Source organism: Augochlora pura, chromosome 9 (genome assembly GCF_028453695.1).
Source record: "Augochlora pura isolate Apur16 chromosome 9, APUR_v2.2.1, whole genome shotgun sequence".
NCBI lineage: Eukaryota > Metazoa > Arthropoda > Insecta > Hymenoptera > Halictidae > Augochlora > Augochlora pura.
In genome coordinates, this window is record NC_135780.1 from 5516592 (window position 1) to 5539942 (window position 23351).

At 39.4% G+C, this 23351-nt stretch overlaps 2 protein-coding genes across 7 annotated transcripts in view; one reads left to right on the forward strand and one right to left on the reverse strand.

The window, feature by feature from the left end:
• The window catches only part of LOC144475454 (protein-L-histidine N-pros-methyltransferase), a 40489-nt gene extending 24885 nt beyond the window's left edge, over positions 1 to 15604 (forward strand). Inside the window, exons 3-6 of the mRNA XM_078191422.1 lie at positions 11096 to 11308; positions 11565 to 11952; positions 13021 to 13136; positions 13616 to 15604. Of these exons, the coding sequence (XP_078047548.1) occupies positions 11096 to 11308; positions 11565 to 11952; positions 13021 to 13116 (697 nt within the window). The 3' untranslated portion in view covers positions 13117 to 13136; positions 13616 to 15604. The remainder of the gene's footprint in view (positions 1 to 11095; positions 11309 to 11564; positions 11953 to 13020; positions 13137 to 13615) is intronic.
• LOC144475453 (uncharacterized) lies at positions 14359 to 22806 on the reverse strand. 6 transcript variants are annotated; one of them, XM_078191420.1, is made up of 9 exons: positions 22758 to 22806; positions 22595 to 22672; positions 22380 to 22513; positions 21858 to 22100; positions 21344 to 21728; positions 20861 to 21248; positions 20657 to 20779; positions 20358 to 20490; positions 14359 to 20271 (listed from the first exon to the last, which is right to left on the reverse strand). In XM_078191420.1, the coding sequence occupies exons 4-9, from the start codon at positions 22097 to 22099 to the stop codon at positions 20223 to 20225; spliced, it is 1320 nt and encodes a 439-aa protein (XP_078047546.1). In that variant the 5' UTR covers position 22100; positions 22380 to 22513; positions 22595 to 22672; positions 22758 to 22806; the 3' UTR covers positions 14359 to 20222. The 6 variants fall into 6 exon arrangements, with proteins under 6 accessions (XP_078047546.1, XP_078047545.1, XP_078047544.1 ...); XM_078191419.1 differs by lacking the exon at positions 22380 to 22513 and having other exon boundaries at positions 22758 to 22796; XM_078191418.1 differs by lacking the exon at positions 22758 to 22806 and having other exon boundaries at positions 22595 to 22734.
• Between the last annotated feature and the right edge of the window lie 545 nt (positions 22807 to 23351).

Consider the following 23351-nt stretch of genomic DNA (forward strand, 5'->3'; position numbering starts at 1 on the left):
AGAGAACTTGAATGAAATTTCTTGATAATAAAATATTTTGGTGTCAGGATACGGTAGAACTTTTATTTTCGATAAATTGTTAATACACTAGTAGTATAGATAAGTCAACGTTTAATCGAGGTCCTTCTAAAGTTTCACCGTTATCGCTATAAATAATAAAAAGATATAAATAATAAAGATCGAGGAAATTTCGTTCTGTCAATCGATATTCCACTGTGTACTTAAAATTAATTTATAAATAGTAATCGCAAGGTTGTTATTTTTAAGTAAATAGAAACTCTTTATACAATGATTTTCCATAAAATTTAGAATTGTGTTATAATATTATAAGAACTGTGTTACACGTGTTCATAAACCCGTCAGATAGTTTATTGCATAACGAACAGCGGATCGAATAATAACATGAATTAGCTCTCCCGGCGATTTTAGCCCGGCGTGCTCTATACGTCCAAGGATAGCGCGCGCGCGTCAATTAAACGAGCACCGCCGATATCGACTTAATCACGCGCATTTACAGAAAACTTTGCGCGGCGTGGAATGACGGGGAGAGAAGACCGGTCGTTGAAGACCGACGACGATGAAAAGAAGTCACCTGGGTGACGTTCATGCGACGTTACAACACACTCCCGCTGCGAATATTCATTACATTCCCTTACGGTTGATCTCCTTCGCGCTGGTAGCTCCTGGCTTCACGGGGCCCATTCGCTCTTCTCACAAATTAATCATAATTAGTTGTGAGATGTCCTCCAACGGTCCATCGCGGTCTCGAGAGAGAGAGAGAGAAGGAGAGAGAGATGGGGGATAGAGGAGACGGGGTAAGAAAGAAAGAGAAAAGGAGGAGAGACACGATAAAAAAGGAATGAGAAGGAGGGGAGGGGGGGACACGAAGAAAGGAGAGACGAAAGAAAATCAGCCGCTCGAAGCGTGCATCCGCTTCTCTTGACTCACGACGAGGGTACACACAGAACCGACGTTGCCTTTTCGAATCTCTCCGCGGCCGTCCTGATTTTATTTTTCGGGCCAAATTGCGCGCAATTTTCGACAAATGGGCAGGTGTCCGCGGCGAGAGGAATCCTTTTCGCAGCTCCCCTGACGTCAATTAACAATGATTGGTCGTTGTCGAATGGTTATTATTTCTAATTGTCGGCCAGGAAATATTCCCGGGACGAACTCTCCGCGAGCTGTTCTTCTTCTATTTCCAGGCGACGCTCGTCGATTGTATCGCTATGCAAATCTGCTTTCTCGATGAACCACGAAATCGTTGCAGCACTATTTTTTCCTTTCACCCTTGTAAATAACTGACGGCTTTTCGACAACGCCGCGACAGCTTTCGTGGATCGTTTTGTCGGCTAACCAGGTAATGAGAATGTTCAGATTCGAAGTGCTTTGGTCTTTTTTTGCATCGTTACGAGCAAAGTTGCCGCCTTTCTTAACACCGGAATTACCGAGAAGTAAAAACAATTTTGTACGTATTGCTTTGCAACAACATAATATCGACGCGCCATTTAACGTTCATCCAGCCAACATAAATTTCGTCATAAAACATTATAAACTTAAAAATTTTTATATTATCCTAAATGCTTTAAAAAGCATTAATTTATATACGGTTAAATAAGATTTAATTATGCTACGAAAGTGTGCGACTAATTTCTGTCACACCCTGTATATTCAGTCGCCTACCTTCAATTACTAAGAGGCTGCTGGAGGTGGATGATCAAGAGAAAGGACTTTTTAGTTACGTATGCCACCTGTTATATTCTCGCTTCCTTCTCCACCGCCTCTCCGGCGCGTCCTTACGAACGTAACTAGCAACAGAAGTGCGGGCATTTTACTTCGTTTCTTATAGCGTAATGAGCTCGACGCGATAGTCACGACTAATGGGCTTTGAGAGAAGAAAGAATCCCCCGTGAATTAGTTAAACAGTTAATAAAGCATGGTACTACCTGTGCATTATACATAGCGGTTTTATAATCAACGACGACTCTGTGTATTTCACTTGCAAAATGTAAGGAATAAATACAGAACTATTAATACAATCGCGAATCGAGTGACACTATAATTTTTAGAAAGTGCAAACAATTAACAATGAAATAATTATAGTTGTCAGTAATGGTTTTAGATATTTACTACACGCGAGTATTTTTGCTTTGAATATTCTTACATCGACGAATAAATTTTATTAGAATACATAGTTACGACTGTTCTATGTTACTTATATTGATTTTAATTTATTACAAAATTTATTTTAATATACGAAATGTAAATATCTCGATTTGAAACTTTATAAGATCGTTTGAAGTATAATATATTTGTCGAATCACGTATCGTATATTTTCATTTCTCCGCATAATTTGAAATATTTTTTTGAATGATTTGTAATTGAAAAATATAAATTATCCTTTAAAATTGCAAGAGAATTGTTTCGACGGCCAGGCATACGGCATACATTTATGGTATTTTCCTGAAAATATCGGTGATAGAAAATGTTTAATTTAATTTTGCAAACCGACATTGTCGCCGTTGGCTTTCCATCTCCGATGGCAGATAAATCATAGACAGGTCCGCTCTTCCCGCACGCACAGCGTGTTGACTTTCCTCGCGGAGTTATTTCGCCCGAGAGAGACCATAGGCGAAACCGCTCGATCCTCCGTGTCTCGAAAAATACTCGTTTGCTGTACTCGAGTTTACGAGTTTTGGTCAGCGAAGAAAATCGTTGGGCAATCTCACCGTGCAACCGTTTATTTGCTGTACGGCTTCGGCTACTTTACGTCCGCTGATGACGGAGTACACATAAATTTCAAGCTCGTCGCTGAAGTCCGATTTCGCTGCCATACTCCGTTTTTAATCGTTGCCTCGAAAATAATAGAATTTCGAATGGAAATCTTCCATTCGACATCTTAAAATTGTTATACTACATAATAAATACGATTGAAATTATATTTTTATTTTTAACAATTTCTAAGTGAACTAAAAAGGTAATTCTGATGACAACTTCATCCCTTGAACTTGTATCTCCTTGATTAAATGAAAATTAAAGTTGACTATTTTGTTTGCAGATTAAAAAGAAAAAAAGCATTCTTAGCTAATCGTTTTCTAAGAAAAAGAACCGATCAGTGAAAAAGGGATTAATTAATAGGGCGCAAACTCGTGACGAAGAGGTGGGTGGTGTCAACGGGGTGTCTGCGAGTGGTGTGCGTTAAACCGTCGGGCACCGCCCCTCGGTTATAATTAGTGGTCATAGTGTACCGGCACAGAGAGAAAGACAGAGAAGAGAGAGACCCGGCGCTGGTTTTATAGGGGTCGATGAGGCGGCGCCCTCGCGCTTTTCCATTAGACGCGAGAATTCGCGCCTGCGCCCGGCGATTAATTACAGAGAGGGTTGCCAATCGGAAGAAAAGCCGGAATGCGCGGTCCGGACGCGCAAACGCGCTAATAATAATTATCGACCAATCGCAAGGATTCTGCGGGAAGAAAGGAGGCAGCTTTGGCCACGGTCATCGATGATTCCTTCAATTTGTTTCTGTCGTTGACAACCGACCATTTACGATCGTCGGATATATATTTTTATTATACTATAATATACTATATTATAATATACCTTTTCGAATAACTTTTCGATAATTGTAGGCGATACGAAATTGTTTAACAATACGGAATCGTACAAGAATTCTTGTTAACATTGAATATTGGATAGAATTTACAAAACAGATTAAAATATTACGTTTCTCAATTTTTCTTCCGTATACATGTAACAAAAATTTAAACAGTAACAAAGTTACTTAAATTTAAAAGTAACAAAGTTTTAATTTATGATTACGTATTTGTATATTATCCAATAATTATTGCTAATTGAGAGCGGTGTTGGTACCAACGTGGGGCATTCCCGAAGGGTATCTCATTGGTACAGCTACGCGCCTGCGCTGTGCTAATTACTCATTTAATCCTTTACCGAGAAGCACATGCGCAACAAGAAAAGAATTCTTCCAAGGACCGCGTTCATTCTATTTAATTAATTCGTTCGTAGTGTTCGAAACATTATCTACGCTATTTAATTTCATATATTGTAAAAATCATTTTTGTTGTCGAAAGTAAAACTAAATTTTCAAAGTCGTATAAAAGTGATGATAATAGATAGTAATAATGATAAGGAATAATTATTTCATTACCGATAACTACAGTTGGAAAAGAAAAATGATAAAACTTCCGATATGTTATCCATGATGTCTAAAGTTTCCTTTGAAACCAAATTTTTGATTCGACAGTACACTTCTCCTTCGCGGTAGTCGGTTTAATTTCCCAACGTTTCTAATCGCCGTTTCTATATAATGATCGCTATAAGTCTGATTACCAATTATAGTGGCTTTAGCGGCTAGATAAAAACTGGTCACACCGGGTGCAATCTTTGACTTTCACCCGCGAAGTGTTACTACCATATAGATAAACGCAAGAGTCCTTCACCTATCAGTCTCTTACAGCGTGTAAATACATGACTCTCGCACTACGTCGGATCGCTATCAACACTGTATGAATCATTTTTAACATTTTTAATGATAGAGCTAAATGGTTTTAATGGGAGAGCTAAACATTTTTAATGACAGAGTTAAATATTTTTAACAAATAGCTACACTATAGCTAAACTTTATTCTTATCAAAATTATTTTGGAACGTAATAAAACGATTTCAGTGTTGCATCAGAGTACAAAGGGTTAAGAAATAAATTCGGCCCATAGATGGTTAATCTACTAGTTGATCCTTCGTCCGGCTATCGTAGCTTCTCCCGCGATCGACGCAAGAAAACGCGTTGTTCCGCGGAAAGGTCCGCCAGTCTGTTTATTACTTTATTACCGTCCGAAAGAAAGCAACGTATTAATCATCGGCAGCGGCATGATCGTATACTCGTTTCCCAGGCAGTTTCTGACTCGTGGAAAAGTAGGAGACCGTGGAAAAGCGGAACGGGCAGAGAACAAGGAAATCGAAGAGAGAAAGAGAGAGAGAGGGAGAAGGAGAGAGAGAGATCCCAGGAGAAGGAAACGAAAGTATAGGGAAAGACTTGCGTTTAAGGATCCCGTTTAAGGATCCCTCCCCATCCTTTGCGCGACGCACCCTCAGCCCCGCCGGCCACCACCACCCCCTCCAAAGAAAACGAGCGAAATAACAGGCACTTGTGCTTGCCACCCACGCATCCCTCTTCCCCGTCTCTACCTTAACCCTCCCACCTACCGATTCTCCTTCTCTCTCTCTCCCTCTCGCTCTCTTTCTTTTACCCTATTCCCTCCGTCTCTCTTTCACTCCGATCGGTGGAGAGCATTTGCAAACTCCAACGTGTACAATAATAATTACTGTTCGCAGATACTCCTATCCACCCTTTCTCCCGGTTCTCCTGCTACCACCACCAGGACGAATGGCGTGGCCTCCCCTCCAGACGCCGCGGAGCAGGGTGGTCCTGGTCCACGCCTACCCAGCATCCCTAGCTCCGAGCAACCTCGTTTCCCCTCTACTCGTCGCGCACTCTCGTCTCTCGCTTGCATCCCCTCGGAGGATCTCTCGCGGTCGCGCTCCTACTCTCTCTCCATCCCTCACTCTCTCTCTCTCTTTCTCTCTGTACACTAAAGCCAAGGGAACGACGCTTCGAGGAGAGAAAAGCCGGCTAACGAGAAGCCGACGCATCGGCAGAGGGGAATGCTAAATAGACGTTAGCTGCGTTCCTTTCTGTCTCCTCCACTTCCGCTCCTCTCTCTTCTCTACTCTCGGGACACCATTGTTCCCATCTTTCTTCGCCTCTCCTTCGTCCCTACGGTTCTCTCTTTCGATCCTTCTCGCGTTCCCTCTTCTCCAATCTTCCTCTCTTCTCTCTCTTCTCCCTCGCGTCTTCTCTCTCTCTCTCATCTTCCTCTCTCTCCCTTTTTCTCTTCGGACTCTCCCCACCCGGCATACCCCCCACCCAGGCCGGAATCTCGCGTACTCTCTTGAAATAAGCTTGCCCCCCACCGGGCGAGCGTATAAACATACGACGGCCGACGGAAACAACCGACCGAATCCGAGAATTCTCTATATCGTCGCGTTACAAACGAACGCTATCGTCGCGCGCGCACACGCTGTGTCAGCCGGCGGTGGCGGCGGTCCTTTTCCTTTCCGCGCGCGTACTCCTCTTTGCCCCTTTTTTTCTCCCTTCGTCTCCGGGACTCTCTCGAGCGCGACTACGAATTCGACTACGCGGGGCCTAAAGCATCGATTGTATAATCGCGACGATGATAATAAAACGAGAGAGCCGATAGAGAGCGACGATATCGATGCCATCCGGAGGCATTCTTAGCTCCGCCGATCTGCTCGCGCACTATAGTGAGGACAAATGGGCGAACTAGGTGAGAAAGGGAAAGATACTCTTTGCTGTCTTTAATTTCTCGCGTTGTAATTATGGTACAAGAAGTGTGCCAATGGTGCAGGAAGACTACCTTTTGCTAATCTATAAATTTAACTTTTATTGACTTTTATTCGACGAATTCTCGTCGTGAAATTAAATACCCAAATGAATGCAGACAAAATGATAGCACATCCGAAAAACTATTCCTTATTATATGAATATAAAATAGATTTGTGATAGATTATAGTATCTTGGTATAGTTTCACGACATGCTATTGCCATTGACAATTTATCAATTCCAAACAATTTTCCGTGCGACAACGACGGATCGTAACGCAAGCCTAGCGTGTCTGTGCATCGCGGGTTGTTTCTACTTACTAGAAACGTAGACAGCGACATCATTAACCTCTTACCGTACTTTGACGAGGCCGACTCGCGATGAGAATTAGTAGGAATAAATTATTAAGTATGGAGATTATTCTGTTCTGTAAAATTGGAATAAAATTCTAATTCTTATAAAACAACAGATATCAAACGTCTTTATAGCGCTCGTCGTTAATTTTATTTGTAACGCGAATCGCTGCGTACTCGAATTAAGAAATTAATTCATTAATTTCCTACGAAAGAAATTTTATAATTTCAACAGTTTTTGAACGAAAAATCGTATTAACCTCGGCGACGATTATCGCATCGACGGAAGCATTAGGATCCCGAACAATTAATGGAAACAATGAAGCAGAGGGATTCTAACGAGTTCGAAAATCAATCTCCGGTAACCAAAGCTTTGAGAACGCGCGTCTCCGGAGACGGGGAAAAGGGGATGACGCGGTTAAAAAGGGAAGAGAAAGGTCAGGGGATACCAGCCCGTAGCTCGTTCAAAGCGACAAACGAAGGTAAAGATGACTGGATAGATTCTTTAAGCGTTGCTCCAATCAGATCCCATGTCACTCGGTTCATTAATCCATTCAGGGTGGTACACTCTGAAATGTCCCACTCTGAAATGTTGTATCACAGAGTTAAACTCGTCCGAATGGTAACGTCGTGAATATGTAATGGCCGTACGGGCCGTACGAAGAATCCCCGAGCGTGACGGAGATTCAATCGAATTATAATTGTACCGCGGTCGGGTGCATCCTTTTTTTTTAGAACAGTTTATGCTGAATCAAAGTCTGCGCCTATAAATACACGCGCTTGTTACCGTACGTTAATTCTGTTAACGTATCGGCAGCCGAATCTACTATCTAGTATACACGATGACTGACGGATTTCGTCGATCGAAATGTTGGCCGACAGTAAGAATCGGTTACAGCGAAACCTCTGTTACTTAACTATCAATTCGGTAGATTACACACTGATGTATAACCAAGTAATTTTATTCGAAACGGCGGCCAATAAAATTTTGGTTATTCAATTTTTATTTCGCAGTAATTCTGGTATTGCCAATACATGTTTATAATCTTGACGAACTTGTATTTTTATTAACAAGCGCGTCTCTTTCGCTCAAGATGCGATCATCGATATATCCTGAAGCATTACTATAAAAATTTAAAAAAAATCCATTCGATCCTCTAAAGTATTCTAAAAAGTTAAACAAATAATTTTTTTTCACGAACGTCGACAAATCTTGAGATTAAAATGAGAACATTTTCTGCTCGAACAGAGTGAAATTTGTTTGATTTCACGACGCGAATATGAATTTTGCATTTACTTGCAAAGATTCGCAATGTTTCTATCTCGGTAACAAATCAGAGTTTTCAATAATGTTTGTCGCTGTACAAACCGACGACGAGACTTGTAACAACCCGCATCGGTTCGCGCGCTCTCCGATACCAAAGAGTAATCCAGCAGAGAGAGAGAGGAGCACAGCCGCGGTTGAAACGTGGATTTGCAAACAATAGGCCCGAAGCGAGCTGGATTCTTTAGATGGCGGCTTGATACGCATCGAATTTACATATTATTGCTATTATTAGGTAAACGGTCCTTCGAGCGCCTCTTTAACACTACGTGCTCGCCCTTCCAGGTATTTTACGAGCAACCGCGAGAGGTCCCCCCCGGTAAAACCGAGTCTATAGCTAACTCCGGCTGCCGGATAGACAGAAATTCAAACGCGCCCGATACGAACAACGAAACGGCGTTAAATTAAGCAACGAAGTTTGAAAATTCTCCGATTTTGAAACAGTTTATCAGAAACCGTGGAACCTTGTGCAAAATTTAAAATTTGCTGCGACTGTTATAAGAAACTAAATAAAAATACATTTCTATACATGAAATAATATTATAACAATCTTAAATTTGTTCGAATATTTCTGCTATTTTGCGTTTCATCCATCGATTTTTACCACGAACGAATAAAATCCAGATTTTTAAACGTCGTTGGAATTATCGAACAATGGCTCTCTTTCCATCGGCTACATTTGAAAACTCGAACGATCGCAAAGCTGCGCCGCGTGATCCAATTATCCGCTACCTCTAACAGAAATGTTATTACATATTTATTGCATTACCGATAAAAAAAAAAGAAATCGCGATCCGGAAAGAGAACCGATACACGATCGGGACACGAAAGCGAAGCTGCGGCAACGCTGGGCAACAGCCGCGTGCAACCCGCGAGCCCTCTAGACCGCGTGACGCCAGGGCATCGAAATTGAAGACGCGCGCGCGCGAGGAGCTGGCTTCGGGATGGTACAGGGCCCCCGACGAAGTCGCCGAAGAGCGAAACAAGAGAAAAAGGAACGAACAGGGAAAAGAAGAGGAGGAGGAGGAGAGGGGGGAAGAGGGGAACCAAAGAGGGATTGGTATCGTTCGATAAAACAGGGCGACGTCGGAAGGCGCGCACACCCGATGGGCCCGGAACGATTCGAAGGGAGAAACACTGGAAGATCGGCCGAGGGAGTGAGAGGAGGGGGGAGGGGGGGACGAGTACGTACATACAATGGGGGCCCCGAAGAAGAAGAAGAAGAGGAGGAGGAGAAGCGCCGAGAAGAGCAAAAGCGGTGAATTAATTGTCGCTCGCGCCGCCGACGAAGACCGCGCTACGGATCCGCAAGCCAGATTTGTGAGCTGCACGCGTGTATATCGTATGTGTATCTGCCACCCCTTCCCCCCCCCCCTCTCCTACCCCGTTCAACTCCTCCCTTTCTGCTCCCTCCTCTTTCATTTTCTCTTTCGCGCTATTCCTCCACCCCATCCCCCCTTCCGTTCCTCTATTATTTGTTTCTACTCTTTGTTCTTCTGCGACGCAACGACGACTGCGAGTAAAGACTCGCGGCGCGCAAAGGACCACCGCCAATGATGATAGAAACTGACACCGGGACGGTGAACCAGAGGTGGCGGACGCGGCCCGAAGAGTGCGAGAAAAATGAGAATTGAGAATCGCGTTGTCGGTGAATAGCGGGAAATTTAATAATTAAGTACCCTAAGTACCCTCTGTCTGTTAATAACTAAGTACCCTCTTGCACATTTTCCTCAAAATATTTCTGCTTCCCGGTAAAATATTTCACTATATCATATTTCACTATAGATAGATATAGTAGGAGGTCGACAAGATGGCAAACCTTAATACTCCAGCTATAGAACAACGTCGTTAATTTTGGTTGTCGATTTAAGGATTTTTACCCTAATCGGTTTAACTCCAATCTCGGTCTTGTTTTCAGAAATCTTTTGTTTAACGCCGAGCTGTTATTCTTGTATCAGAGCACGGTTAAAACGTGTACCTGATAAAGCGGGAAGACCGTTTAGAGAACGAGTTCTATTTAAGAGAGGAGAGGGGGTGAAACTATAAGTTGTCGCGAAATATTCAGCAACCAGGCCACTTCCCTCTTTTTCTATTCATCCCTGCCCAGCGGATCTCCCTTTTTTCCTGTTTCGTATCTGGCCCTCTTTTTCCTCTTGTTCGCGTCGTCTCCACCGCCAAGCGGCGCGCGTTCTTTTTTATTTTTATTGATTATTCAATGGAAGCCAGGAGGTGCTCGTTAATTGATGGCACCGGCCCACGGCCGAGCGCGCAGAAAAGGGATAGAGAGAAAATCGAGGTGGGTCTTCCCCCGGCGAAAGGGTCCACGGTGGAGAGACCACCATCGCCTTATTTATAACGCCGGTGGGTAACCGAATTTACGATCAAAATCCCGCGTTTCGCGGCATTGATGGATCGCCGCGGCCGCGCCGCGCCGGCTTTTGCGGCGGGTCCCCCGGTATTTTCAAATGAACCCACCCCTTTTTCCTCGTGGGACGATCGTCGTCGCGCGTCGGCCAGGAAGAGGAGACTTCCTTCTTCTCCGCCGTCATAGAATTTCTAGAAGGGCCGGGGGCCCTTCCAACGCTTGTCGCTCTCGATTCCGTATACGGGCTGTCCTCTCTCTCTCTCTCTCTCTCTCTCTCTCTCTCGCTCTCTCTCCCCGTCCGATCGAGCTTTCGCGACGGCTCGCACAATGAGATGTAGAAATATGTGTTACCGTTACATCGATTTATTCGTGTCGCTCGCTTCGCGTTCAGCCTTGATTCCAAAACGATCCGATGAATTAACGAGCTGCACGAATTCGACGCGCTGGGCTCGGCACGACGGTGACCGTGTCTCTTCGACGATGACGTCACACTCTTTTGGGAAATCACACCGCAAACGCGGGAGCGAAGTTGCCCGGATGTACAATTGGCGACCGAAAATATTTTTATAATTAATATATAATATTTTACCGCCCGTGGTTTACTTAAAGGTTCATTATAAAATTTATCTTTCAGATTGTTGGGTCGTGGTTCCATGCACGTGTTCTCCTGCGAGCAATTCCAAAAGCTGATGACCGCGAGCGGCTTCACAGGGCCGTGGAACTCTTTGATAGACTTGGGCGCGGGCGATGGTGCCACAACCGCGCACGTTGCACACTTGTTCGAGAAAGTTTATGCCACCGACATATCGGCGCCAATGAGATGGGCGTTGGCAAAACGAAAATTTACGTGAGTGTGTAGGATTTGTATCCGGACTCCGAGGTGCCGTGCATTACAGTTGGTTGTACATCTTTTAATTCTAGTTCTGTGTCAGGCTTTCTCCAAACTTTTCCTCTTCCGTCGCATCTAAAAATATTAAATAAGATAATGAAAAGTTTATCGCAAAATTTTACCCGCGCCCCTTGATTTCAACAGATTTCTCTTATAGGCAACGAGGGTATGCATACTTGTAGAACTTGACTGTACATTATCTTACATTTTCCAGGGTGCTCGATGTAGAAAAATGGCACGAAGCGGGTCCCTTCAACGTGATACTCTGCCTGAATCTGTTGGACCGTTGCGATCGACCGAACACGCTGTTGAGACGTCTGAAAATGTCCTTGGCACCCGGCGGTCGTTTAGTGGTGGCTCTCGTCCTGCCGTTCACTCCGTACGTAGAGGTCGGGGAGAGGGCTGATCACAAGCCGTCGGAATATTTGCCGGTGAAAGGGAACGGTTTAGAGGGTCAGATCGCCAGCTTGGTCGACAGGGTGTTCGCCCCGCTCGGCCTTAGGTGTCTCGCGTGGAGCAAACTGCCCTACCTTTGCGAGGGCGACCTAGGCCAGGCGTATTACTTTCTGGACGACGTGGTCTTTATTTTGGAGGCACAGCCGGTTAGTACACGATCCTGAAGATAAACTATAATCTGCTTTTCAAACGAGAACCACCTGAAATCCACCGACAGTCCCAACATTTGAAGAGCCCTTACAAAAAACACTGTAAGTGCAAACTTGAAAGATATTCCCCCGCAATGCCAATGGTAATACCGTAGTAATAGAACTTTAGCGCTATTTCCTTTCGTAGATAGTTAAATAATAATAATGCTAAAAGATTGTGCTGCCGATACCTCTGGTACACCATTTCTGTATAATGCAGTAGAAGTGCTAGAATATAATGATCACTAATTATTACTAATTTTATAAATAATTTACTTGGATCGTTATAACATTGTTGGAAATAGACGAAATGTATTTTTGATTTTCTGTGCAAGTTATTTGGACACGTAAAATGACGCGTTTAGTTAACATTGCAACGGTTTCCACAAGTAATTATATTTTTTGAATGTGTAGGTGTTAAAGATAAAATGTGTTTGAAACAGTTAATGTTCAAATAAAGTGTTTTTTTACAAGGAACCTTCAATTGCCAGTCCAGTAAGATTGTTAGAACTGATTATGAAACTACGACAGTAATTACCGATTATGATTAATCACTGATATATGCTAATAATTAACAATTCACTAATAAGATCCTTATTACTGTTGAAAATTTTCCACCATGGTCGTCGGTGCATTTCAAATCTATTCTTCCGAAAAATGATAATTAATCAGTGCTGGGTGAAATGTTATCTCTTTTAAGATAGTAAAAAGATTAGGAGAATTCAATCACAATATCAGAAACAAATCAATTATTTCGATGACAAGTTTCCTTAAATAAAGAATAATAAAAATCATTGTCATCAAAGAACATTTAAAATGCATATTGTAAAGGGAAGATTAACTTTCATAGGCTCCTCAGAAATGCATAAAATATTCTTGCTGTAGTTTCCACTTGTTTTCGCTTAATACAGTAAAACCTCGATTATCTGAACCTCTTATCTGAACCTCCCTCCCCCCTAGTATTCCCGCAACTCCGACGATATGTAATATACTGGTTGGAAGATTTCACACGACAGGAGGTTTCAGGATACCTGGCGGTACTCTGCCTCCGAATGGACGGACAGCGGCGCCTGGACGGCGCGGGGCGAGGAGGCGCGCGAACGGGCGGGTCATGATCGGTAATGTGACAGACACACACACAGGCAAGTCACACTTGTAAAAACTTTTTAATGATTGCTGTCATGAATGAGAATTATGCGAGAATACAGAAGAGAGCAATACTGGCAAGCGACAACGAGCTTAATTCGCAGATACAGGGCGGTTAGCGTTTTTTTTTTTTTTTTTGGTGTATCATATGATTTTTGTCACTGCTCGTTCGGTAAGCGGCGAACGAACGAGAACAACGGGTGCACGATTTACACAACCATCTTACTGTCAATGTCGGTGCAGAGAAAAAACATGTACAATGATCTGTGGCATATAAATACGACGCGAGAGCAATAAAACTCGGAAACATATTTCTGAACGATCTACAATGCGATCAATTTAGGTCGCGAGAGCTTAGTTTTATTTTCTTTCTTTTTCTTCTTTTTTTTTTTTAATCTCACTTCAGACTTGGCTTTGTACCCTTTGTCAGACTTAGTTTCCGTGCTCCCTCATCATCTTCCTTTCACGTTTACAGAGTATTCCGTGTTACTTGACCAACTGATATAATACCTCTCTGCGGCGACTCGACATCGTCGGAGAACAGCCGGAGAAATGTACGCTGGTTATTACCGTCGTCGAACACACGTATCGTTCAGCATTGCAAGATTGTAAGTATTTTTCGGTTCACCCTTTAGCTACGACAGAGCTTCTGCTGCCTTAGCCCCCCACCATCGATCTACGAATAGCGCTCAGCCGCTGAACGCACGAAACGGCGTGTGCTAACAAGTACTACCACGTTATCCTGCTGCTTCATAGTGAACTACACTTGTACCGAAATAGTCCATTAGCATTTGTTACTCCGTAAATTGTTATCGAAAAATCAAGCGAAGAAGAGAATCTCATACCATCGGACGACGGATAGTATTTGTCGACTTCGTAGGCAGCAATATTTAGTACCATTCGAATATATTGTTTAGGACAGTGGTCTTCAAACTGTGTTCAGCCCTGTCGTAATCCAAATTTCAAAGAACTCTCGCGGAATATTTTTTTATTTGTACAAACATCTCTTGTTAGATTATTATTATAAAGCCAATCTGTCTCTTTGCGAATACAAAATAAAGAAATAGACGTTATCAATAAAGGCCTGAATTCCACATGATGGACGAGTTAACAGTTCATGCTACCCAATTTGTATAAAAGCTGATCAATAAAAAAAATAAATAATATAACGAATATAATAATTTTCTTTGAATTCTCCACAGTAAATTTTGCACGGCATTCTGGTGTCTTTTTAATGAGATTTAAATACTCCACAAATGCTATATAACGAAGAAAAAGTTTGCAGTTTTAAGGCAAAAGTCTGAAGCCGATCGGCAAAGTTTGAAAACCACTGGTATAAAGAACATTTCATCGTTGAGTTGAACAAAGTCGAACAAATCAATGACAAGAAATTTCTCTGTTAGGCCTATAATAAATTAATGAAAATGGTCTAAGTCATTGCGCGGACACTTGTTTAACAATTGAAATGAAAATTCAAAGACTTCGCTAATTTCATAATCAACACTTCTGTTTGTTTCGAATATTTCTTGGCATCCATTGAAAAGTATTAGCAGAGATGATAATCATATTATATTACATATAGTACATTTTCTATGCGTGTAATATAATATGATAGAAAATATTCTGTTGATATAATCAGATTAAACTGACCTGAACAATATGTAAGTGATGGTGTTTTTGACCAGTAAAATATAAAATTGATCGGAACCCGAGAAGAACTTAGCGGACCAAGGCTATTTTGTCAATTCAATGGATAATGTTTTATTGAAGATTCGGAAGAAGAAGAATAGAATTGTGGCGCAAGAGTGGGACTTCGAAAGATAAGGATTGTTCGTTGAGTAAGTAGACGAAATATTGAAAAATAAAAAGAGGAAACATACTATGGACCTGCTGCTTTACTCCAATACTCCTGTTACTTCGATATTAAATTGCAGCGTAGCAACGTTTCAAGACCAAAACTAAATTCTTTAATTTTGATATTTCAAGAATATATTTTTTCTATGAATAACTAATTAAATAGAAAAATTGGTAATAACATATTGATCAACAAAGCGGAAAATAAGAGGCAAACATTAAATTTACAACTTAGACCAGTTTCATCATGATCGACACAAACGACAACTGAAATTAGCCGCCCAAGCATAGTTCGAGAATTCCATGGTATACTATAATGGTTTAAACGAGGGTCACCATGGCATCATTTTAACCCTTTCAGGCTACCCACCGCCACTTCGAGTTATTCAATTTCTGTCGTCGTTATGATTTTTTTTGGGAAAAGGTTTAAACCGATCGAGCCTCAGAGGGTTAAAAGGTTCAGAGGTGCGATAGCTAAAGGGTTCGAACGGAGTGACAAACTTTCATTGTCGGTATGTATTGTCGCGTGTAAAAATGGGAACACAAAAGTTCTTTTTTTTCCAAGTCGAGCACGCACGTGGCGCGACTAAAAACTATTGCGCTTCGATGAGTTTTGAGCAAAAACCTTACAATCTCGAGAAACGTTTCTCCTTTCCAAGATACAATCGGAAACATCTTATTTTAGTCGAAGGAAAGGAAAAACCGTTTTTTGTGTGTGTGTGTAGCGACTTAGTCATAGATATGCTTAATCGCGTCGATAATTTCGACGGCGGTGCAAACGTTTAATACGTTCGCGTTTAGTTTTATAATAGCTACTAGAAGAAATAAGTCTGTTTAGTTGCTGTAAATACACTTTGGTGTACAACTGGTAATCCATGAAAATTACTAGACGATACTGCTGTAGCCTTACCTTATGATATAGTAAATAACAGAAAAACACGGAGCGCGCACAGGACTCAAATTTCCGTGTGACGTTCAAACGGTACGCGCCGAACAAGAGAGTTGATCGAAATTAATGCATACATAAGATACCTGTGTAGTTTCGTTCGCAGATACCAATCACAATCGATTCTCGATGTATAAAATTCAACGCAATACATACATTTTGTCCGAGTCAAGCGTCACACTTTGGAATTTTCATTCAAAAAGAAGTTTCGCTTAATTTTAACACGCAACTTTTTTATTGACTTATATCGATACCGGACTTCTCTTTGAATATTCCAAGTACAGAACTACTTATATAACTTTTGATCACTGACTTGTTACATTATTATTACTTCGATCAATCATATGTATACCTTTTCTCAAGCACAACTTTTCTTGTTCGAAACATTGAAAAAAATGTTAAACATGAAAAGTCGAACACGTTCAAATTGAAATCTATAAAAGGCTTGCCTCGAATTTCGAGCAACGTAGAATATCAATTAAATATTTTTTTTCATTTATAAAAATAAAGATCGTAAGCCTCTTTTTCGATCTCCCGCACACACGTTGAACTTCTCCAATTCAATATATTTTCGAAAATACGTTTACTATATGAATAAGAAAATGCATATATATGTACAGTGTACTTTCCGAAACAGAAAGAGAAATATAATGCAAAATAGTTTTCCGCTTGATAGTGATATGTACACAGGTATGAAAATGAAAAATACTATGAAAATCTGAATCCTGTTAACAGTTCGCCAACGTTATTGTTGCTGATGCATTAAATAAATATACATGAGCTTATAACAAATACATATACACTGAACGGCCGAAAAAAGGATTTGAAAATAGAAGGCGCGCATCACTCACTGAACCGAATGTAAGTTGTTAATTCTCAGCTGGTTTGTAACAATGATGAAAGTATTAAGCAAAAGATGAAAAATTTAGTTTCGATATGAGAATGTTAAAAATTAATTACTGTTCAAGAAGAATGATGAAAAAAAGAAAGTATAATAGAAATAACATTTTCTATAGTCTGTAAAGAAAAACTAACTCAATGACCTCAATTAATTCTTCATCTTATGGTTCCCTTGGCGATTCAGTGAGCTGCATAGCCGCCTGTTTAAATCCTTATTTCTCTTTTGTTCTTGATCTACAAACTTGTAGAAAGAGAATTTTAACACAAACAGACGCGCGCGCGCACACACATTCGCTCGTGTCCATATAAAAGTTTGCTATTTCATAGTCGAAACTTTACACTCTCCGAACCCGTGTGCAAACAAGGCTCGTACATTCATTCATGCTTTTACAACACTCAATACGCGAATTTATCGTTTATATTCGAAAAACATACAGTCCGTAACTTGATAGTATCGAGCAGGAAGGAAACATTTCACCGTCGCAGATATGCGCATAACAATTGAATTTAAAACGACTTTCTCTTCTTTTTTAGTTTCACAACCGAAATAAAATGCATTTTATCAAAAAGCGTCAATGAGATAACACATAATAATATTTTTTTTTCTTTTTATCACGCACTCGCGATTCCCAGAGGTAATCTCGTTTCTTTTTTTTGTTTTTTTCTTCATTAAGTAATATTAGCACGCGAAGAGGAAATTTTGAGCATCAGTTCAAGTCACGCTGCAAAGACTCTCTTAAATAACACAATTTGTTCGTACAAATATTTTATAACATATATACTTAAAAACAAGTCGATCAATGATTCGTATTAACACGCACCCAATATATTTCTGCCTATGGAACTCATTAACCGTTACAAGTCTCAACATCTTTCACCGTTTTCACCGAATAATATTACACGTAACAACAATATAAACGCTTGGCCTATTATAATAAATAAATAGTAATTCGTTTAATAACCAGCTTCGAGAAAAAAATATATATACACACAAAGTCATTGTTCAACTAGAAAAGTCTGTCATGGCTTTGATTATTTTACTCAGATGTTTTTAACATTATACAGAGTGTTGCACGAAGGATGAATCATTTAAAGGATTATGTACTCTTAGAATACATACGAGAACGAACGTGAAGAATGAAAATATAAGAATAAATATTTCTCCATAAAAGGAATACATATATTGTTTACCAATATTAAAGAAATTCTTAGCCGATGCAACAAATACTGAACATTATTTAGCGAATCGTGCTATAAAGAATTAAATAATTGTTACACTGATGGTAATTACAAATATATTATTTATTTGTAATATGTAAATAATTCACAGCCCAAAGGTTATTCGTGTTTTTCTTATAGAATCTTTTTTAAAAAATATTTGCGAATAAAATTGATTTGGTAACAAAATGTTATATTATTCATTATTGTGTATGTCATTGAGACGAGCCCCATTTGTACATGCGCGTCAGGGCGAGTATTTCCCATAACACACTCTGTATAATGATCATCAAATGAAAGTTTTGAGAACGTAAATAATACGAAGTCAAATAATAACAAAAATTAATTAAAGAATCCTTAACCTCATGTAATGACCAACGATTTTAAATGTAAACAGATTTAACCACTCAACTTCCCTCAAACTTTCAGTACATGCATAAAGTTTCTTTGTACAAGATTTCTCGTAATAAAAAATATATATAGATTAAAATCCTTTCGTAAGTAGATCCGTTTCCGAACAAAAGTTAAACTAAGTAATCAGAAATATGCACGTCGATGTAGAAATCAATTTGTGCAAGAAAACAGTAAAATTTCAAATTACATTTCATACAAGATGAAGCCACTGACAAAAAATGTTAATAATATAGTTTTTAATTATTTTCATGTAAAATCATAACTCTCTTTTTCAATAATCAGTAGGTATAAGACTGATTAGAAGGAAGGGTCTGATTCACTTTCAGCAAGAATGTTGTTGATATCAATGACAACTTTTTATAGTTTGACTTGTCGTGTCTTTGCTTTAGAAAAAAAGCAAAGAACGTTAAGAACTTCATTGAACAACTCTAACGAGTTTACACTCGCATCATTGTTGCGATAACCATCGCTTATTAATCCAATTTGAATCCTTTTTTTAGCAACAGCAGAGACAGATGATTATTAATTTAGTGGGGCCTTGTGTACGATTGTCACATGCAAATAAACCAATGGTGGCATAGTATGAAGATCTTTACAACTTGTTATAAACATATAGCGTGATGGTACACTATTCAAGAGAGAAAGAGGACGATTATGTTCAGCTTCCTCATTGTAACGATGTCTACACTGCTCTTTGGTCGCGTTTTGAACACTAATTGTAAGTCAGACCGTCATCGGATTATATAAGCAACCTTAAAACGTTGCGTTTGATATGGGCAGCCATCGGTCTAGGAAGGGCTGAATCAATCCAGATGAATTAATAGCTCACGTTTGGCTTTTCTGCATTTGATGCTGTTAACCAAGACAGTCACGGTACCTGGATACAAAGTAATTGCCGACTATATTATAAGAGATGAAGCCAACCACCAAATTGTAAAACTAGCGAGAAGAAGAATTAAAAGAAGTCACTGAAGAACAGCGCAAGCACCACATCGTACACACCAATTTGCGGTGATTTGCGACACCTAGGAGCGTTGCCCTAGTCAAATACTCAATAAACGAACAGTGGCACTTGCTTTAATAACCTTCGAGATGAAGCAATGTTTTAGTATCGAAAGAATATGCATCATGACAAACGCTTGTATATTAGAGAACTCGATTTAATTGCGCCTTCTATACCCTTGATTCAATCAAACGTAGCCCTCCTTTTTTATTATATCTCATATTACGAGACATCTTCTATAAGCTATAAATAATATTTATGATCTATAAATAATCTTTACAATACATCGATCATTCGAACACAAATGGTGACTTACTAAAACAATGTATAATAACAGAATATAAATGCTGTTTAATAGCACATTTAGTTTGTAAATTATTTAATATAAGGCCGATAATTAGAAATTACCGGACCATTTTTTTACTAACCAAGCTCCATAGGCAGATTTCCGAGATTCATAAGAGAAATAATTGCAACAAAATAAAAACTGTTTCGTATCAGAGATAATGGTATGAGTTTCGATTGACTATATATAATTTTGTTCACTACCCACGTTTATCACAGTCCACGCATGACTCATTTTTTTTCTCTTAGTATTTTGAGGTCCTAAACGCCAACAACATTTGAGCAATCCTTCGGGTGATTTAAATATAAAACACCCACGTAACCCATAAACACCACATGACTAGGACATCATAAAGCGCAAAGATAGAACCTGGTCTGACACTTAAAAAGCGAAGACATTGTTTAGTCTAGCTTGCGTTGTTCGCACAACTCTTCTAAACCTCCAGCCTTTCTGCATAAAAATTATAACTCTTTATTTGATATCTCTAGTCATGTAACGAGGGTATATTTATAATACAAACTATAAGAAATACTTACAATGAGGGGAGATAAGGTGTACCCGTATGATCTAATCGATGTTTATCTTCGCTTTTCCAGCTTGATACAGGAATTTGCGGAGGCGGCAGAAAACTTCGTAATGATTGTACCAACTGTATGGTATCAACCAGTGCTGTAACAAAATAAATGATTGGATATATAGATTTTTCTAACTTCTCTAGTGAAAATAAAATTATAAAAGTATTCGTACGTCATGATTTCAAATATACCAGTTACGAGTAAAATAATAGTCACGACGTATTAAAAATAGTAGTAATAAATTATGTATATTCTTTTACTTTTTTGCAAAGCTTCTGATTGCTTTCCATAAGGTTTACACATCGCAGGACGTACACAAGCCTTCATTCGTGCCATATTTTTCATAACCTCGGCAAAAGCTCTAACTATTTTCTCTTGTCCACCTGCAAGATAATGTTTAGTTAATACTAATTATAATTATGTATATTAAATTTTATGAATGAACACTATAATCCGTTAACTACCTTCTGAATTTGTAGATGACCGAGAACCTTTCTCACTTTCCAAAGGCCAAGCTCCATTATGTAAAGCTAATAAATCCTTATTCGCATTTCCTATTCCTTGTAAGTTACCTAAACCAAAAGGACTGAGATTGTCCAAATTATCCAAATTTGTTCTTAGGAAATCTGTTAACTTATGATCTGTCATTGAAATAGTAGGTACTAAAGATTCATAATGTTGTTTTCCAGTAGTAACTTTTTTCTCTTGCGATACAGGTCGATGTGGAATATTTAATGATGGACGGCTTGGAGGACGTTGAAGATTTATTTGATTTCCAGCACCTCTAATCTCTGACAAGTCTGTGGTAGATCCTGCTCCTATATGAGTATTTGGATTAGCACCGCTTAAGGTCTATAATACAAAACACGGAAATACCATTAACTTTTGTGTTCACAAAGTAAATAATAAATTTTCACATGAATTAAACGTAACGTATTTATGCTTACTGCTTGAAAATCTGTGTTATGAGGAAAACTACTACGTAAAAGAGAAGCAGTTGTTTCATTGTCTTGTATATATGTCGGTGGCATATGTCCCATTTTTTGTGTTAGCTCCAATTGATTTTTATAATAACGACACGCAGGATTTGGACAATTTTGCACCACTTCTATTATAAAATCTTTTTCCATACCAAAACATTCTCGTCCAATAGTGTATGACTCCATAACAGCTCTAACTGTACCTTCTAAACCCAAATGTAAACCATGTGGACCATTCATATGCTTTAACATCACAGCATTTGCAAAATGTTCGTAAGGTAATATTATCTTTCCATTTTCTCTAAGGACTAGCCTACCCTGAGAGTCCAGAGCTATTCTCGATGCCATCATCCTGTTTATACATTATAATAGAGATTAATAAAAATATCTCGGCATAGAATAAGCAGGGATATGAAATTTTACAATGAACAAAAACCAAAATTTAATTGTATATACAAATTATAAGTTATGTTATCCTTACTGCAAATAAGCACCGCTTGGTATCATAGACGCATCCTTGAATTCAGAAAAGCATTGAAGAAGCTCAATGCTTGGATTCCAACCTTTATTCTGAAGATATGCTTGTAACAGCATGTACATTTTCTCCGTAACATAACCAGCACTGCTAGGTGTACCAGGGTAACCAGAACCTCCGCCTGGTGGTCCCATTTCGGTTTGCATACCTTTGGCAACTATATTTTTCATAGTTTCTGCCAAGTCCATTCTATACAAACACAATCATTTTTATTTAGGAATGTGATAATTTCGTTTTTGTAAGCGCACAATAATAGTTTTCAAAATCAAGGGAAATAAAATCTATATTATAAACAAAAATTATAAAAAAAACTGGTAGGTATAATGACTTTATGTCAGCATTTACGAGAATACATTTACGCTACTTTATAGTCACAACAAGTTACAACATTCTCTAACTTTTCTAATTAAGTTCTACAAAAATAATTGAAAAAAAAAAAAAAACAATTACAATGTACAGTAACCGTACCGATGCTAATTGACACATGTAATAAAAAGGGATCAGGAAAATGCGTGTAGGTTGCCAGGGTAGCAAGCTTGGCAGTTTAAAAGTCCATGCATATTCGAATCCTCCGGCCATTGTTATTTTCGGGATGAAGACGTCTAAAGAAACGATAAAAAAACACTGATGCGAGCCACCGCCCCCCTTTAAAAACGGGGGGAATGAACGTTTTAGACACTCACCCCGCACCAAGCACGATTTTCACTCACTTGAAGTGTAACCGGGAACGCTACAGGGTCCGTATATCATCCTAATCGCCGCTATTTGACATACGCTCATTAATGATTCTTCTCACATTTGCAAATAACATAAATCGCGATAATTATTTCCGCAAGGATTATTTACCTAGCTGGCCGCCAGGGGCGCGTTGCCTTCACGATTTTTACCGTATCCGTTCCGTTGCGTATGTATGCATGTATGCGTGTACGTATGCGCATACATATATGCATTACACCTACGACATTTCAGCGCTTACGCGACGCTACTTTGCGCATTTATCAATACATTTTACTTTTTGCAACCGATATCGCCGAACAGCTTTTCAATGTCTTTTCTCCGAATGAAATGAGCACATCATGATTTAAATTTTTTACGACTCACGTTTCCAATGAATTATGCAAGCTTTTTTCAGTATAAATTGTCTATTATTGCTTCGAATTGTACGTACGCTTTTCGATGCATAACATTTATATTACTCGATATGTATATACATATGTATACATATGCATAGCGCGCATGGAGTACACCTGCGCACAACATTTATTTATATTATCAGAGTGATGTGTACATATAATTGTCAATAAAATATTATTCAAAAATAGAGAGTATATATTTTCATACCAGTTAATTTCCATTATTGTATGTTAATTAAAATATTGATTCGTGAGGTATTGCATACATATCTTGAAAGGACAGACGGAGTACAATACATACGTACAC

Coding starts and splice junctions, on each gene's coding strand:
- LOC144475453 (XM_078191420.1), bottom strand. CDS start 22,099: ATGGACTTGGCAGAAACTATGAAAAATATAGTTGCCAAAGGTATGCAA. Junction 20,780..20,860: donor GTCATCTACAAATTCAGAAG/GTAGTTAACGGA, acceptor ATTATCTTGCAG/GTGGACAAGAGAAAATAGTT. Junction 20,491..20,656: donor ATCAGAAGCTTTGCAAAAAA/GTAAAAGAATAT, acceptor ATTTTGTTACAG/CACTGGTTGATACCATACAG.